Source organism: Callithrix jacchus, chromosome 6, assembly GCF_049354715.1.
Source record: "Callithrix jacchus isolate 240 chromosome 6, calJac240_pri, whole genome shotgun sequence".
Classification (NCBI taxonomy): domain Eukaryota; kingdom Metazoa; phylum Chordata; class Mammalia; order Primates; family Cebidae; genus Callithrix; species Callithrix jacchus.
This window is the reverse complement of record NC_133507.1, coordinates 6985114-7000416: the sequence shown is the minus strand read 5'-3', so window position 1 is coordinate 7000416 and position 15303 is coordinate 6985114. Positions and strand designations below refer to the sequence as shown.

Genomic DNA, 15303 nt, shown 5'->3' with positions numbered 1-15303 from the left:
CAGCATCATGCCCGGCTAGTTTTTGTATTTTTAGTAGAGATGGGGTTTCACCATACCGGCCAGACTAGTTTTGAATTCCTGACCTCAAGTGATCCATCCGCCTTGGATTACAGGCATGAGCCACTGTACCCAACCCAACATGTATAATTTGCATGAAATGTTTTTTCAGTTAGGAGCCATATCTGCATTTGCAGTCAGTGGTTAGTGGGCTGGGGCAGGCCTCTGGGGTGGTCACCTCTCGTATCTTCTCCAACGCGAGGCTCACAATGTAGGAGATGACGATCCACTCCTGGAGGGAGGGCCAGCCGTCCATCCGAACCAGGATCACATAGTTAAACAGCAGCAGGTACCCCAAGTATGATATCTGAAAGAAAGAGAAGCTGGTAGCCGGGTGTGGGGGAATCACGTTGCTATCAAATTTTGAAACCCTGTTTTCTCTCAGGGTGACAAATCTAAAAACATCTTTGTTTCCAACTGCCCTGACTTAGTGGGAGGAAAGCTTCCCTGCAGCTCAACAGAGCAGACAGAGGACCTGGCAGGATGGGAGGCATTTTATGCTTTGGCCCACATGGGCCCTGACTTTTCATTTTCCACATGGAGACAAATTTGTTGGCGCTGTCATCCTTGTGGGGAAACTACGAAGTTGCAAAAATTATGATAAATGGGAAACGTTTAATAGTTTGCTGGTGTGTCTTCTACATTCCTGGAAATTGGAAAATGTGACTTACTCCTCCCTGCCTCCCAAATTTCCCTCCTGATTCTTTCCACACCTGGGAAGCTAGATGAGAGGATTGTGGATGAGCTGACCCTGGAGTCCCCTCAGGTGGCGGTGGCATGTCCAGGATTTGCTGTGGCCGCAGCAGGGCCCCTGTGTCTGGGGCAGGGGAAGAGGCAGAGCTGGAGGTAAGGGTGGGGTGAGGCAAAAGCGAGGAGGGAAGGGGTTGGGGGAGGACGTCTGAAGTCAATCACCTGTCCCTGGTGATTCACCGTGACGCCAAGGAAACTTCAGCTGTGGGTCCCTCACTGGCACAGGCCCCTTTCGAAGGATTGGGGGAGGAGTGCTAGAAGTTGAGTATTTGTACCTGGGCAGTTTTTTTTTCAAGATCCCACCTCCCAATTGTGTCAGCTTCACCAGGAGACAGGCAGGCCCCTCCAGATCCACCATCCACTCCCTGAAGAAAGATTCGAGCCAGGTTCTCAGACTGCGGGCTGCATCCTAACCCCTGGGAAGCTGCACACTGTGATGACTCCACCTCCACCCCATCCAGAGGGTCTGGGGTGAGGGCCAAGGCTGAGAAGCCTTGACAGCTTCCTGGCCCAGTCCCCAGCAGCAGTCTCTGTGGCTGAGTTCTCCTGCAGGCTGGGTGCACCCCAGACCATCAGATGGTTCTGACCAGAATTGGTGGGCAGCAGTGGCTTCGACTGCATCGTCAATCGTGACTGCCACAAGGTTGGGTGTCCAGGCCCACAGCTGACCCTTAAGGTGGGGCCCCACACAGAGCTTTGCTCTGGCCCCAGCCCACCTTCATTCACCACCCAGACCATGGCCAGGGACCCAAATCCTCATGTCTCACACCCTGCTCTCACCTTGTCCCCCGTGCAGGCACAGTGCCCAGGCCTGCCTGGCATGGGCTGTAGCTTGGTGCTTGGGGTTTCATGAGATGTCTCTCTCCTCCTGACTGACATGATTGCACAAGGCACAGCGTGTCTGGCCACCGCCACTGGGACTGCCTGCAGCTCCGCATTTCCCCCAGAAGTGCTCTGATCTGCCCTCCTGCCCTTGTTACCAGAGAGCCACACTGGGAGCTGTGTAGACCCAGGCCTCGGAGGGGGCTGGAGGATGGCTTGCTGGCCTAGCGGGTCAGTTTGGTGAGCACTTCAGAAGAGAGAGGCCTTGATTTACTTCCCTATCCCAAGAGTTTACCATTCGAATTTAGTCATGCCCTTGTAATGACCAGTTTCATGAAAAATGGAGTCTGTGAATTTGCTCTTTAAATCACTGGTCATCATTTAAAGACAAAATTATAGTTCCCTAAGTTTGTGTTGCTAAAGGCATCAAAAGAGTTCATCTTAAGCAAACAGCATGTGATGATTCTGCCTTATGAGATGGTACATTTGGGACTAGGATGGCCATGTATCAATATATGGCATATATCAATATATGACAGGATATCAAGATCCGATGCTAGCCAGAGATCTCAATTAGTCCCCGTTTTATTTTCATAATTCATTTTAATTCAGTGAATTTTCAGATACCTTTTTAAGCCCTTGAAATTTTTCCTGATTCCGACTTATCAAAGCATTCCAAAGATGCTGAACGGCAGCTGTTGAGGAGGCGGCCTTACCGTGTAAAACCAGAACTTGACAATGGGTGCGTTATAGAATTCACAGATCTTTGTTCCGATGGGAATACTTTTCTGTCTTTTGTGCTCATTCTCCTCGTCCCCCTTTCTTGAGCTGGCATCTGCGTTTGCATCCTGGAAAACAGAGCACACACATGGCAGGCAAGTTGCTAAGTGGGAAAGGCAAAGCACACGGGCACCACGTTCTAAAAATACCCTTAAGCTAGGAGATTGCTCATCCACGGTGTGAGGAGTCTCAACAGTTTCGAAAACAGGATCACGCTGATACTTTTAGGGTCGAGCGTGTCACTGACCATATTCTCCTCTTCTTTTTCCTTGCCATCTTCATTTTCCTTGGATGTTTGATACGAGAAATCATCATATGTGCGAAATTCCAAAAACAAGATGGTAGGGGGAAGAAGAATCCCCATGATAACCTACGGGACAGAAATAGATTGTTTTAAGCCATGGCAATTCTAGAAAAATTGCCCAGTATAGTTAAAATTTTTAAATTATGACCTTCAACATTATTCAATGACCTAGGAGCCCGGGAATGTTTATCCCTGCTCTGATGTTCACTGACTTCTGCTTGGTAGCTTGGCAGAATTGCAGACAGTCAAACATGTAAGAGCATACACTAAATTTTTTAGATGAATGGCAAGCAGCACTATTGGTAATCCTGACTTTAAAAAGAAAAATCCTGTCTGACATGGTGGCTCACACCTGTAATCCCAGTACTATGGGAGGCCAAGCGGGGTGGCTCATATGAGGCCATGAGTTTGAGAACGGCCAGGCCAACATGGCAAACTCCGTCTCTACTAAAATACAAAAATTAGCTGGGCATGGGTGATGCACATCTGAAATACAAGCTACGTGGAAGGCTGAGGCACAAGAATCACTTGAACCCAGGAGGCAGAGGTTGCCGTGAGCTGAGATTGTGCCACTGCACTCCAGCCTGGGTGACAGAGCAAGACCCTGTCTCAAAAAAAAAAAAAAAAAAAAAGTAAAAAAAAAAAAGTCCTTACATGAAATTTCTAGGAATGCAAATCTTTAAATTAAAATATAAATAAAATAAAATACCTGTAGTGAAGTAGAACAGAAGTATTTTATATAGAAATAACTTTGACATAAATGAGATTATGTGAACTAAGAGTTACAAGACAAATGTGACTCACAAAAGACGGACTAACTTGGGCTCAGCCTAGACAACAAAAGGATGCCCAGGCTCATAGATAGAAAACGTGGTTCCCTTTTTTTATTTTTTGAGACAAGGTCTTGCTCTGCGGCCCAGGTTGGAGTGCAGTGTTGCAATCATGGATAACTGCATTCTCGATCTTCTGGGCTCAAGTGGTTCTCCCACCTCAGCCTCCCGAGTAGCTGGGACTACGGTGTGCACATTACCTGGCTAATTAAAACACTTTTTTTATAGAGATGGGGTCTCACTATGTTGCCCAGGCTGGCCCTGCACTCCTGGGCTCCAGTGATCCTGCTGCCTTGGCCTCCCAAAGTGCTTGGATTACAGGCATGAACCCCTTTGCGCGGCTGCGCGTCCCTTTCTGTAGGTGTTTTTCTACACTCTACCAATGGCTCCAGATCGTTTTAAACTAGTTTGAATCATACTGAACTTGACCTTTTATGTGAACTTTATTGTTTTCCTAAAATGTATGGATTCACCTTCTATTTCCTTGTTAAGGATTATACATTGTTTTGTTTCCCTAACCCGTATTTCTGACATGTGGTGGCTTCTTAGTCATTCTGTCTATTTATCGGAATCATTTCTGTTCTTCTAAGCACTTCCTTTTTGGATCACACAGGCTCCTTGGCCTCATTTAATCTGACTGCCTTTTCCTGGCTGCACAGCTTTTGTATGGCAATTTATAAATCTTGGGTCTTGTTTCTTACACTCCACTCCATATTTTTCATTGTAATGTTTACTTTTTTTTGGCTTAGACTACCCACCGAACTAATTCTTCTAAATGGGGAGGTTAAAAGTGTATAGTTTGAGTCTTTGCCTGTCTTAAACAGATATTCTTTTCTCAGGCTTTGAAATAGTTGGCCTGGGTTAAAAACAGTCCAGGCTCCAAATGCTTTCCCCTCAGAACTGTGAAGGCCTTACTCCACTGCTGCCTTCTGGGTTTCAGTGTTGTTGATGAAAAGTCTGATGCCAATTCGATGTTCATCTCCATGTAGGTGGTCTACTTTAATTTCCTGAAAACCTTAAAGAGCTCTTCATTCTTGGTATTCTGAAAACTGTTTATTAATATCCTAAGCTATGTATAATATCGGCTTAGCATATTACATAGAATTAGACAATTAGGCATAACATTCACATTTCTAAGAAACAAAAGGCTATTTGCTGGAACCATACTACACAGTATAACTTGAATAGTCTTTTCTTCAGCCCCATGGAGATCTCTAAGGTAGGTATAATACTGCCATTAGATTGTTGAGTTATCTGCAGACTAGAATCTCTTCTCAAGATATCCTAGTAGTTAACAGCAGTAAACCCCAGAGATAGGGCTTGACTGCAATATAGTTTTCCCCCCACTATATATTTTTCAAACCCTTTCATAGCTTCGTATTTTCTCATAATTTTCTCCCATGTCATGAAAATATCCTCACCAGTTAAAATAATATACAATCTCAGAGCCATAAGGGAATCTAGAAATAAGTTCCAGATCCTGCCTTAATGGTGGGCAGACCACCCAACCAGGTGTGTGTGTGTGCTGAGTTACGGGGGGCTCTGTTAGGAGACTCTGACTGTGGCAGGGGTTTGTGGAGCCAGGTGGGCTGGTCAGGTGGGGCTCTGGGGTCAGACCACCAGGGTGTGGGTCCTGATCCCATGCTGACCAGCTAAGATCCTAGGAATGTCACGTCATCTCAAAGCTTTGGGTTCCTCGTCTGTTAGACAGGGATTGTCCCGGCATCTCCCTCAGAGTGTTGCTCAAAGGAATCAATGAAATAACCCACAGGAAGTGCTCAGCTCACACTGGCAGGAGCTGCTTGTCACTGTCGCCCCAGACCGCCTCCCAGTGCACTGCACGCACCTTCAGGCCAGGGTTCTTCCGCATCCGCAGCCTTCCCATCCACATGTCGGTCAGCAGCATCTGGCTGCAGGTGTGAGCAATGAAGTCCCGGTGTTTGGCTGCCACGGCCAGTTTGAGGCAGGTCGAGTTGCTCCAGTTTTTCAGCTCATAGGTCAGGAGTTTCATGGCGATCTGCTCGTCGTGTTTATAGGACTGGTCTAATAACTCCAAAGCAAGCTGGCCAAAGTCTCTGGGTGGAAAGAGAAGGGACCAGGGTGAAGCCACAGTGGCCACAAGCTCTTTCTTTGACAAGCATATCCACAGGGAATTATGGAACCATGAGACACAGACTCCTTCACTGGAGGGGCTTTGCGGTTCTCTGCAAGCAAGAAGCTCCAGAGATGTGTCCCCAAAGGGGGACAGCCAGGGACAGTGGCTGGGAGCTCAGTCAGGAGGTGGGCTGACTGCTACAGCTGCAAATGGAGCTGTAGGTTGAGCCCACATCTGCCCCTCAGGCTGCAGTGACATAGAGACAAGAAGACAAAGTCCCTTCCCTCAAGTTGTGCACAGATCTAGGAGGCAGACAGAAAAGAGCAAAAGCGACTTCAAAAGCAGTACCTGTGGGGTTGGAGGCTACAGTAGCGGAGCTGCCAGTGGTGGTAGTCGGGGGAGGTGGACACTGAAAGGGGTCATAGGAGGGCTGGGGGGTGCCGACTAGGTTCTTAGTTGATCTAGGTACTGTGGTGCCGGCATGTCCCATGTGTGGACTGTCACCAACTGGGCATTTCGGATGTACGCCTTTCTCTGCGCGTGTAACACTTCACTATCACAGTGACTGCGAGAAGCCAACATTCTCAGTGCTATGACAGAGATGAGGCAGAGCTGTCACAGGGCCCAGGCCAGAGGGCGCCTAAGGACTGATGGGGGCAGTGTTAGAAGTTTGGGGGCATGGAGAAGCTGGCAGAAGCTGAATTTTGAGCATAAAGTTTACTGCCTTCCCCACATGACCTAGATTCAAATATGTGGCGATAACCATAAACATTCCAAGTTCTTTCGACTTTTTTATAATGGAATATGGTTAAGACGAGATCCCGAAGTGATCACCCTCCTCTGCTTTTGTTTTTCCAGTCTACAGATTTTATTCCAGTGATGAAGAGGATGAGGAAGGCAGAATCATGTGTGGAAGAATGGCCTTCTCTGTCCTTGAAAAGGAATGCTATCTTCAGTACCTCCCGACCTTCCTGCAGGCCGCGCGGTGATGACATGTCACCATGTGGGACTCTAGTAAGTAAAAGATGGCATCGACAAACCCACGAGGTAGGTGGACATGGCCCCATTATTAGGGAGTCTTGAATTCCTAACGTTTAGAAATCAGCTAGTAACTTTAGAAATAATTGAGTCCAAAATAAAAGCCGTGAACTTCAGAAAACAAAGGTGTTAGATGTTGGCAGAGCTGCCTGTGCCCACCTCAGGTTTAGGCTCCTATAAAGTTGTGCTGGAACCTCTGGTTTCCAGTGTGGCATGGAAGGAACTTGGAAGTCGCCATCCATCCTAACAAGTAACAAACTAAACAAGCTGAACATCAAATCCTTTTAGTGCCACTGGAGAAGTGGGGTCACAGGGCAAACTGCTGTCCCCCAAACTGGAGAGACAGGCGGATACTGAAAACCACAACTTACTGGGGCAGAAACCTCTGCGGGAAGCAGCGCAGAGTCAGGAAAATGTGAACTGTGACTGAGTTTCAATTAATCGTGTTTCAATTTTAATGCAAAGAGAAGGCAGTAGACAAAAACAGTGACAGTCTAAAAATACCTCTGAGAGACAGACAGAAAAATGCTGACGTGATGGACAACGTGATTTGTGATCGAGCTTTAACCACCACTGTCCTTGAGTGAGAAGTATACCGGCCACCCCTCCCTGCAGAGACAAGTACTCAGGATGGTCGTCTATCCTGGGCTTTAAATCCCCGCTAGATACTAACTTGGAATTGTTATCCAAGTCCTGGGAGATGTCATCCACCAGATCGCTCTCGGAGGACTCGTGGGCCATGGCCTTGTAGAGCTTGCAGGCCACCAGGGCCTTGGCCATGCTCTCCTCCCCTCGCTGCCAGAGGAACACCGCCATTTTCTGGCGTTTCATCAGCACGGCCCACACCATCAGCTCGTGGAAGGGGTACTGGAACCGACTCACGGCGGGGTCGTCCACATCGATGTCGATCTCTTCCTCCTTTTTCTTCTTTTTCTTTTTCTTCCCTTTAGCTGGAGGCTCATCATCCTGAGGGGAGAAAGATGGATGTCACGGCTTTGCCATAAAAGTGTGTAACAGAGAGTTCCAGAACTCACTGAGAAAGGGACACCTTTCTGTCAGAGGTAATGAAGAGACTTCTGAAGTACACCTTCCATTTCCACTCTGCATACTAATTCTTTTGAAAAGATGCACAAGTTTACTATGAGAAGCCATAGGACTGTGGGTAACCTGCACCACCGAATCAGCAGATTTACGTAGAAGCATTTATCTGAGGAAATGCTGCAAAACGAAAACAAGCAAAACGTCCCCCAAAACTAAACACATAACATCACAGAAGAGGGGGGTCCACAGTTTATTTCCTTGGGGAAGTCTCCGCAGTGTAGCAAAAATAACACTCGTTTGCCAGACATAGCTGAACCAGAAATTAATAAGAAACATGCAAAGGGGGCTAGAGAAAAATGTTTTAGATTTCCCTCCAGTATTTTAAGAAAGCAAACATTCCATTTTGAATGAGCATCATCCTTTTCCCCATATGGCGCAAAAGGGAAGGCCAACATTTCCCATTTCCTAAAGGGATTACGAGAACTGTTCTGCAAACGGATCAGGATGAGTAAGAAAGGCAGATCACGATTGGGAAAACTGGCATGAAAAATGTGGGTCTCAGACTATTCCAGGCTAGTACTTTAGTATTCAATGGAGTAACAGAAACAGATGTTTGCTCTTTTGCAAACAGTGTTCCCATCAGTTATCTTCTTTCATTCTTTTTTTTTTTTTTTTTTTTGAGACGGAGTTTCACTCTTGTTACCCAGGCTGGAGTGCAATGGCACGATCTGGGCTCACCGCAACCTCTGCCTCCTGGGTTCAAGCAATTTTCCTTCTTCAGCCTCCCGAGTAGCTGGGACTATAGGCGAGCGCCACCATGCCCAGCTAATTTTTGTATTTTTAGTAGAGACGGGGTTTTATCATGTTGACCAGGATGGTCTCGATCTCTTGACCTCATGATCCACCCGCCTTGGCCTCCCACAGTGCTGGGATTACAGGCGTGAGCCACTGCGCCTGGCCTCTTCTTTTATTCTTATGAGGACTCTGAGAGGTTGTGAATTCCTTCCATTTCCTCAGATTTGGAAGTTGTGGCTCAGTCCAAATAATTCAGTATTCACGCCGTTGGAGTGGGCTGCAGTGTGGGGGGTTATGGGGGGCAACCTGGCCCTCCAACTCCTATCTTGAATTGTTTACTAGAATGACCCAGTTTTTATAATATCCTAATGAGCTGTGGTAACATTCTAATGGAAACTATAGTATCTTGACTCCAATTTAAATTTCTTTGTTCTAATTTCCTGATTTTGTAACAGTGAAGCTACAATCAAGTCATGTAGGAACGATTAGTCTGCACAGGTTAAAAATGAACACTGTAGAAATTTTAAGATAAACATAGATTTATGTTCAAGAATATAAAAAGATAAAATAAGGGCTGGGCATGGTGGCTCATGCCTGTAATTCCAGCATTTTGGGAGCCCAAGGCAGGCAGATCACTTGAGGTCAAGAGTTTGAGACCAGCTTGGCCAGCATGGTGAAACTGGTAAAGCCGTCTCTACTAAAAATGCAAATTAACTAATGCCTAATGAGATGTTATAAAACAGAAGTCCTTTGAAGCCTACCTTTCAATAACATATATTATTAAATGTTAATTGTATGTAAGTTCTCTTTAAAAACTGCCAGAGAGAGAATATAAGAAACAAAGAGTGAGTTTTCCTAAAATGCAAAAGTCCGTCACAAATCAGTGAGGAAAAGGGAAAGAAACCAATAAAGTAACAAGGAATCCGAACCGGGAGCGTAAGGAGAAACTGACATAGTAAAATCACAGTAAGAGTCTAAACACACCTTACTTAGCAGTGAATTTGAAACAAATCACAGGGGATTTCTATACAAGGAATAACATGTGAAATCAACAACCGTGGGGTAACAACAACAAAAGCTGTATCTGGGAAATTTGAAATACACTTCTAAATAACTCCTGGATTGTAAAGGAAATAACAAATGCCCTAGAAAGAATGACAAGGAAGGTTCTATTTACCCAAACCTGCAGAATACCGTGAAACAATGCTCAGAAAAATGTATACCTGTAATGCATTTATAGGAACGCAGGGAAGATAGGAAATGAGTGAATTTTCCTTTCAAACTGAGTTAGCACAAACAATTCAATAACACTAGGGAAAGCATATGGGAGAAATGAATAAAAATAAAAGCAGACATTAATAAAATAGAAACAGAAAAAGGAAGTTGCTTGAGAAAGCAAAAATACCAATAAAATATGTAGGAAAGAATGCTTAAGAATAAAACAGGACATACAAATTTTTTAAAAATTGGCTTAAGAGGCTGGGCTTTGGCTCATGCCTGTAATCCCACCTTGGAAGGCCAAGGTGGGTGGATCACCTGAGGTTAGGAGTTTGAGGCCAGGCCGACCAACATGGTGAAAACTGTCTCCACTAAAAATACAAAAATTAGCCTAGTGTGGGAGCAGGTGCCTCCTTTCCCAGCTACTGGGAGGCTGAGACAGGAGAATTGCTTGAACCTGGGAGGCGAAGGCTGCTGTGAACCGAGATTGCACCACTGCACTCCAGCCTGGGGGACAGAGTGAGACTTCGACTCAAAAAAAAGGCACAAGAAATGACATACAATTGATGATACTGAGGAGACTGAAAACTATCTTTAAAAAGTCTCTTCCAGTGCTCGCTTCGGCAGCACATATACTAAAATTGGAACCATACAGAGAAGATCAGCATGGCCCCTGCGCAAGGGTGACATGCAAATTTGTGAAGCGTTCCATATTTAAAAAAAATTTTTTTTAAGTCTCCTCTAGTGAACTTCAAAGTCTAGATGAAATAAATCACTTGGGGAAACTATAAATAACCGAAGTCGACTCTAGAAAATAAAAAGCCTGAATGGACTTACATTTATAATAGCTATCATGAAGCAGTGAAAGGTACACGTCTAAGAAATAGGACTGGACCCGGGAATTTTACAGGTGAGTCCACCAAACCTTCCTGGAACAAATAAACCCTGACGTGGAGAGTTTGAGAGAACAGGAGATCACGGAAGGCTCATGACCCTTCCAGGAGCACCACATTAAAGGTCAGTCTTAATTGCCAACACAGAATGAGAGCCGTCTACACTGAATCCATGAAGAATCAGGATACTGTTTAGCACATACGTTTATCTGAAAAGAATCTTTCCAGGACTCAATCGTAATATTCCATAATATGGCATTTCTTCCATTCATTTAAATATTTTTAGGTCTGGAACTTTTTTTTAAACATTTCAACTGTGTTAAGAAACATTAGTTTTATTTAACCAGTTTTCACAGCTGAATATTTATTCTATAAAAACTTTACAGACTGTACAGTTTATATATAGTTCCAACTACTGAACGAAAAGGTAGGTCCCACAGATGCAAAAATACTGTACCAATCAATCCAAGATGAAGGCAGATTTACACACGGTGCAGCTCTCCACGTGGCTGGGAAGGTGGTCAGTTCTAAGTATAAACTTCAAAACTGTTCAAAAATAAGGATTTGATTTTATTTCGCTCTTCATACATTCAATATGATTGCAAGCTCAGAAGCCTAACTAATAATAGGCATCTGTAGTCTGGAATCAGTGCCCACTCCTGAAGGAATGCACCTGTCTAGCCACACAGGGCACTCTTGCACACCATACTGAACTCAGTATACTGTATAGACATCCAAGCAGAGACCAAGAACATTAAATGTTGAATATAAGGTAGTTCTTTTTTGTTTTGAAAGGAGTTTTTGCATTTAATAGTGTGCCAAAATAATTTTAACGTATTAAACATATTCTAAGTGAATCTAAAAATTACACTTTATAAACATAAAAATACTTTTGTTGTGATACATCAATCATACCTGTGCATAGAAAACCAGAACTGTCTATAAAGTAGTATTTCTCACCCAGCAACAAGAAGCACTTAGGTAGTTATTTCTCAAAAGGGTCAGAAAAACTATTTAAAACCCACTAAACACTAACTTATAACTCAGTCATACTTAGGCTATTCAGTGATTCACTAATACTGCAAAACAAGCTGTCTTCTAGAGACAGTGGTTTCTTCATGTTAACCGGGCAAGAACTGGACGTATTTTAAAAAGACGGGGAAACCCAACTGGTATCTCAGCATGAATCCTAAGCATATGTCTGGTTTGGGGGTATGCTCCTCGGTGGATTTTTCATCAGAAGTATTTATCCTAGAAGCTACGTCTTCTGATTTAGAGTTTCCCAAATCTGAGGTATCTGTACCTTCTTGGAAAAAAAGCCAGTGCCTCAGATCACTCTGTCTCTATGTGAGGCAGGGGAGGCGAGGCTGGCTAATACCCCTTTAGATTTTGTGTTCCAGAAGGAAGAAATGAGGAAAACCAACATCATTCCAGACTTTTCTGTCGTCCTAAACCAATGAAACACAATTCTGCTCTTTATACAGTACTAGCCAAAGAAAACACAAATGAGAGCTTCTAAGAGCAGTCTAGTGCTCACCTTTACACGTTTACACTTGCGTGTACAGAAGTATAAAATAATGACGTTTGGATAAAGCAGCTTTGTCGTTATTTATTTTAAAGTTACAGTACTTTTAAAACTCCCCGTTAATAAGTAGCGTGGATGTTCCCAGTCCTGCTTCCCAGCGTGAGCTACGAGTGAGCCTGTTTCCGGCGGTGGGAATGGATCAGGGCAACTGGAGCCAGTGGTGTTTTTCTGCTCAGCCGGATCCTGGTGTCACTGGTGGGCAACCCGACACTCAGAACTCAATCTTCCTCTGCAAGTACTTTAACATGGAGTCCATCCCTTGCGCCGAACCCCAGATTTTCTTCCGCACGTCACACTCCCTCTCGTTGGCCTGCTCCAGCTCCAGCCTCATGTTGCAGCGCACAAGGGCTCTGGACTCCTCCAGCACAACTGGGTTGCACGAGGCAAGCTCCTTAATGCGAACCATCACTTCCTGAGTGAACGTCGCGGGCCAACACACCTGGGAGACCAGGCCCTTGCCACACGCCTCCTGCGCCGTCAGCTTCCGCCCGCTCAGCAGCATCGCATTTGCAGATGCTCCTCCCATTATCTTGGGAAACATAGAACAGCCGTCTGGACTCTGTCCGAAGGCAGTATAGGGTGTCTGAAACCAAGCCTTTTCGTTAGCCCAAACCACATCACAAAGAGGCAATATAGATGCTCCTAGCCCAATGGCCGGGCCATTGACTGCTACAATAATGGGTTTCTTAAGTTGAATGAACGTATTCACGAAGTTTCTGATAGCTTCTGCCATTTCAGTGCTTTCTCTTTTCCTGTCATCTGTCAAACGTCGTATAAAATAGTCAAGTCCACAGCGGAAGACGCTGCCAACGGCGCTGAGCAGGACAAGCTTGCTGTCATCAGCAGCAGCCATGCTCAGGGCACTCTGGACTTCTCTCATTACCTCCGGATTTAGTGAGTTATTCTCTGAGGACTTTGTGGATAACAAGATGTGGGTGAAGCCATCCTGCATCCTGACCACAATATCTCTGTATCTGTAGGCACTTTGTTTGCCTCACGCTGAAACGCAATCGCTTGTCAAAAGGCTGGTCTCTTCTGTCATCAATAAATTTCCTTTTGCTGGTGGTCACTCTGTAACAGATGTCTATATGATGATTGTCCCATTGGCTGTTAATGCACCCATGAACGGCGATGTACCTTTCCCATGAACAGCTAAGCCTGTGGCCATGGCTGCAGTCACCGGGCCGGGCACCTGAGGCACTAGCCGGTGTATCCGGGGCCTGCTCCCCATCCTGGCCCGCTCGGCACCGGGGCCCAATAAAGCTCTGACTGGCTTTTCCGCTGCCACTTCAGGTGCCACCGTGTCCTCCTGACCCTGCCCAACAGGGTCCAGTTTCTCGGGGCTCTCGCTCTGAAAGCCATCCACTGTGGTCCTGCTCTTTTTTTTTTTTTTTTTTCTGAGACGGAGTTTCGCTCTTGTTACCCAGGCTGGAGTGCAATGGCGCGATCTTGGCTCACTGCAACCTCCGCCTCCTGGGTTCAGCAATTCTCCTGCCTCAGCCTCCCAAGGAGCTGGGATTACAGGCACGCGCCACCATGCCCAGCTAATTTTTTGTAATTTTTAGTAGAGACGGGGTTTCACCATGTTGACCAGGATGGTTGGTCCTGCTCTTAATGGGGCTCTTAGGCACGAGGATCTTGATACCTGACTTTGCTAGGTCCATGTTCTTCGGGCTGGAGAGAGATGGAGCCGTGTTCTTCCTGAACTTCTGGCTGGCAGCAAACAGCTGGCTGTTTTTGGATTCATGGTCTTTCCCAATCACGAGTGCCTTAGAAGAGGACTTAGAAAAGTTGCTGTTGGTGGATCTGGAGATTTGTTTCCTAGCATCGTCGGGAGAGGTCCTGTTTGTTCTGCCAATGCGCTCTCTATCTGTTTCTCCGTGTGGCATCTGTTGAAATCGTGGGTGTAACCCTCACAGTTGACGAGGTGCTGCTCCGGCTCCCAAGTGTCATCTTCGCTGTCATAGCCTTTCCACTGAACCAAATACTCTGTCTTCCCTTTTTTATTTTTCCTTTTGTCAACAATCCTTTCAACCTCATACAGCTCCTCGGAAGCCACGGTGGGCGGCGGAGTTGCAGGCGGGAGGGGCAGGGTTGGGGCGGGCACCGGCCCAGGCGGCCGACACTTGGTTTCAGTTGGGTCCTGCGTGGCCTGCGCTTCCTGCTCCCGCGGCCGGTGGGCGCTGGGCATGGACCAGCCTCTCGCACTCCGCGGCCAGTGCGGGCCGGCGGCACGGCCTGGGACATGGTTCTTAAGGTTTCTGGTAAAAGTAACTTCTGGTACTTTTGTCCTATTGTGAGGGAACTTTAGTTGATTTTCCTGGATTTTCTAACTCCCCGCCAGATGTTTTTGCCGATAATAACGTCTCCCCTGCTTGCGTATTCTTTCTTTAGCATTTATTTTGCCTTGTGGTTCAATTTCCAGAACGCTTTTGGCGACAGTGGGAATAATGACGTCTACAATACTGGGCGTGCTTGCCTCGTTCCTGATTTTCATGGAGATGACTTGAGGTCTGCATGCTCATCACATATTTCCCTCGCTCTAAGATACACGTGTATTTTAATCATCCCCAAAAAGTATCTTACCATTCTATTCTGAGAAAACAATATACTTTTCAACAAAGGAAGGCGTATGTTTTGCATGCGTTTCAGATTCTTCATTAGCACCTACTGAGAAATGGTCATGTCATACTTTCCTTCTTCGGTTTATTGATATGACGCCATATATTGAACACTAACACTGCATTCTATTTGCATTCTTGGAGGGCTCTACCTGTCTAGGACTCTGAAAATAGTCTGTTGAGCTATTTTGGTGTTATTTGTGATTTTTGCATACATAAGTGGTGTTATTCTACAGCTTCTTGTCTGTCTATCCTTTTATTTTTGAAACGGTGGATTTGCTAGCTCTAGAAAATGAACTGTGCAGTTTTTATCCCCTTTAAAGAAAATGTGTGTACTGCCCTTTTATATAATTTGACTCAGACACCTACGTGAATTTTGGTGAGTCGTATGCTGTATTTGCAAATACAGAACTTCAAGGGCTATGTATATCTGACTAAGATATTATAAAACTTTTGAAAACAAATTCTACTTAC

The 15303-nt window shown here is 45.5% G+C and overlaps 1 protein-coding gene, 1 non-coding gene and 1 pseudogene across 7 annotated transcripts in view; 1 reads left to right on the top strand and 2 right to left on the bottom strand.

The window, feature by feature from the left end:
- Nucleotides 1-15303, bottom strand: part of TRPM1 (transient receptor potential cation channel subfamily M member 1) — a 166453-nt gene that overhangs the window by 36031 nt on the left and 115119 nt on the right. For all 6 annotated transcript variants that reach the window (XM_035303616.3, XM_035303617.3, XM_035303618.3 and 3 more), the window contains exons 16-20: nt 7350-7642; nt 5390-5618; nt 2657-2779; nt 2346-2477; nt 236-364 (exon numbers count right to left, since the gene is read on the bottom strand). In XM_035303616.3, coding sequence (XP_035159507.2) covers nt 236-364; nt 2346-2477; nt 2657-2779; nt 5390-5618; nt 7350-7642 — 906 coding nt within the window. The remainder of the gene's footprint in view (nt 1-235; nt 365-2345; nt 2478-2656; nt 2780-5389; nt 5619-7349; nt 7643-15303) is intronic.
- Nucleotides 10342-10448, top strand: LOC118154875 (U6 spliceosomal RNA). The gene has a single exon (XR_004745126.1). It is a non-coding gene; the product is annotated as a U6 spliceosomal RNA (small nuclear RNA).
- On the bottom strand, nt 11086-15297 carry LOC103793596 (chromodomain Y-like protein; annotated as a pseudogene).